At 35.6% G+C, this 1167-nt stretch overlaps 1 protein-coding gene across 1 annotated transcript in view; it reads left to right on the top strand.

Annotated features, from left to right (window-relative positions):
- LOC106111530 (endoribonuclease Dicer) overlaps positions 1-1167 on the top strand; it is a 34494-nt gene that overhangs the window by 16258 nt on the left and 17069 nt on the right. Inside the window, exons 24-25 of the mRNA XM_013293649.1 lie at positions 171-282; positions 1146-1162. Coding sequence (XP_013149103.1) covers positions 171-282; positions 1146-1162 — 129 coding nt within the window. The remainder of the gene's footprint in view (positions 1-170; positions 283-1145; positions 1163-1167) is intronic.

Genomic DNA, 1167 nt, shown 5'->3' with positions numbered 1-1167 from the left:
ATTAAGTAGCCTATGTGTTCTTCCAGACTGTCCTGTACGTCTGTGACAAATTTCATCGTGAACATTACAGTTGTAGAGGCTGCAAACTCTAACAAACATCCATCCATCCAAACATTCGCATTTATAATATTAGTAAGATTGAAGAATTTAATTGAAAATGGGTGTTTCAGAATAAATAATCCGATAGACGAGAGTGCGCGGAGACCTGTCGCGTTAATGTCGATGAAGGACAGCGTCTACCAGCTGCAGAAACGAGAGATAAACAAGGAATATCCATGGGAGGTGAGTTTTTATTTAACATTTAGGTACAGTCACGGAATTTCGCGGTGCTTCACTTACAAAAAAATTGCCCTGTTTTTAGCAACGAACAAATTCTGCCACTTCAGGGGGCTGTGAGAAAGGAACCATAAACTACAACATTAATCTTGGCAGCTTGTAGTTTATGGTCCTTTTCACATATGTAGGTTTTTCCGATTTATTTACCCACTAAGTTTTATAGCGTGGAAATACATAGACTAAAGCGGGTCGTAAGTGGAGGGCTTTTAATTAAAAAAAGAATTATTAAAAAAAATGCCGTGATTGCTAACATCTTACGACACCAAGTAGTGTGTGTTTACGCTTTATTATATTAGAATAGATTGCTGTTCCCGAACGGTTTCATGCGCATGATATTAAAAAAAAATACAAAAAACATAAAGACGAATTGAGTACCTCTTTTTTTAGGGAAGTTTGTCAAAAACTTTATTGCATTCTTTACATTTGTTAATTACTCAATTGCAAGTTTTAAAATTCAAATGCACAAATGACAACGAAGGCCTTTGACATTGGATAACAATGACAGTTGTAGATTTGTCCCTTTTCCGCATGATTGCATTTTCCAAATTATTTACTCCCTAAGTTTAATAGCGTGAAAATATTTAGCCTATAGTGTATCGTGAGTATAGAGGTTTTCATAAAAAAAATATTCAAAAACATACTGTGATTGCTGACGTCCTATATAAGAAATGTGTTTACGTTTAAATATGGCCGGCAATACATCTGTAGTTCCTTTTATATTGCGGGTGTCCATAGGCGTCATCTCAGTGTTCCCGCCGCTCATTTGCCCACATTTGAAAAATAATTGAAAAACATTTTTTTATGAATAGGAAAACACGGAGCCTATAGATG

Source organism: Papilio polytes, unplaced genomic scaffold (assembly GCF_000836215.1).
Source record: "Papilio polytes unplaced genomic scaffold, Ppol_1.0 DF824158.1, whole genome shotgun sequence".
Lineage (NCBI taxonomy): Eukaryota > Metazoa > Arthropoda > Insecta > Lepidoptera > Papilionidae > Papilio > Papilio polytes.
This window is presented reverse-complemented; position numbering and strand designations above follow the sequence as displayed.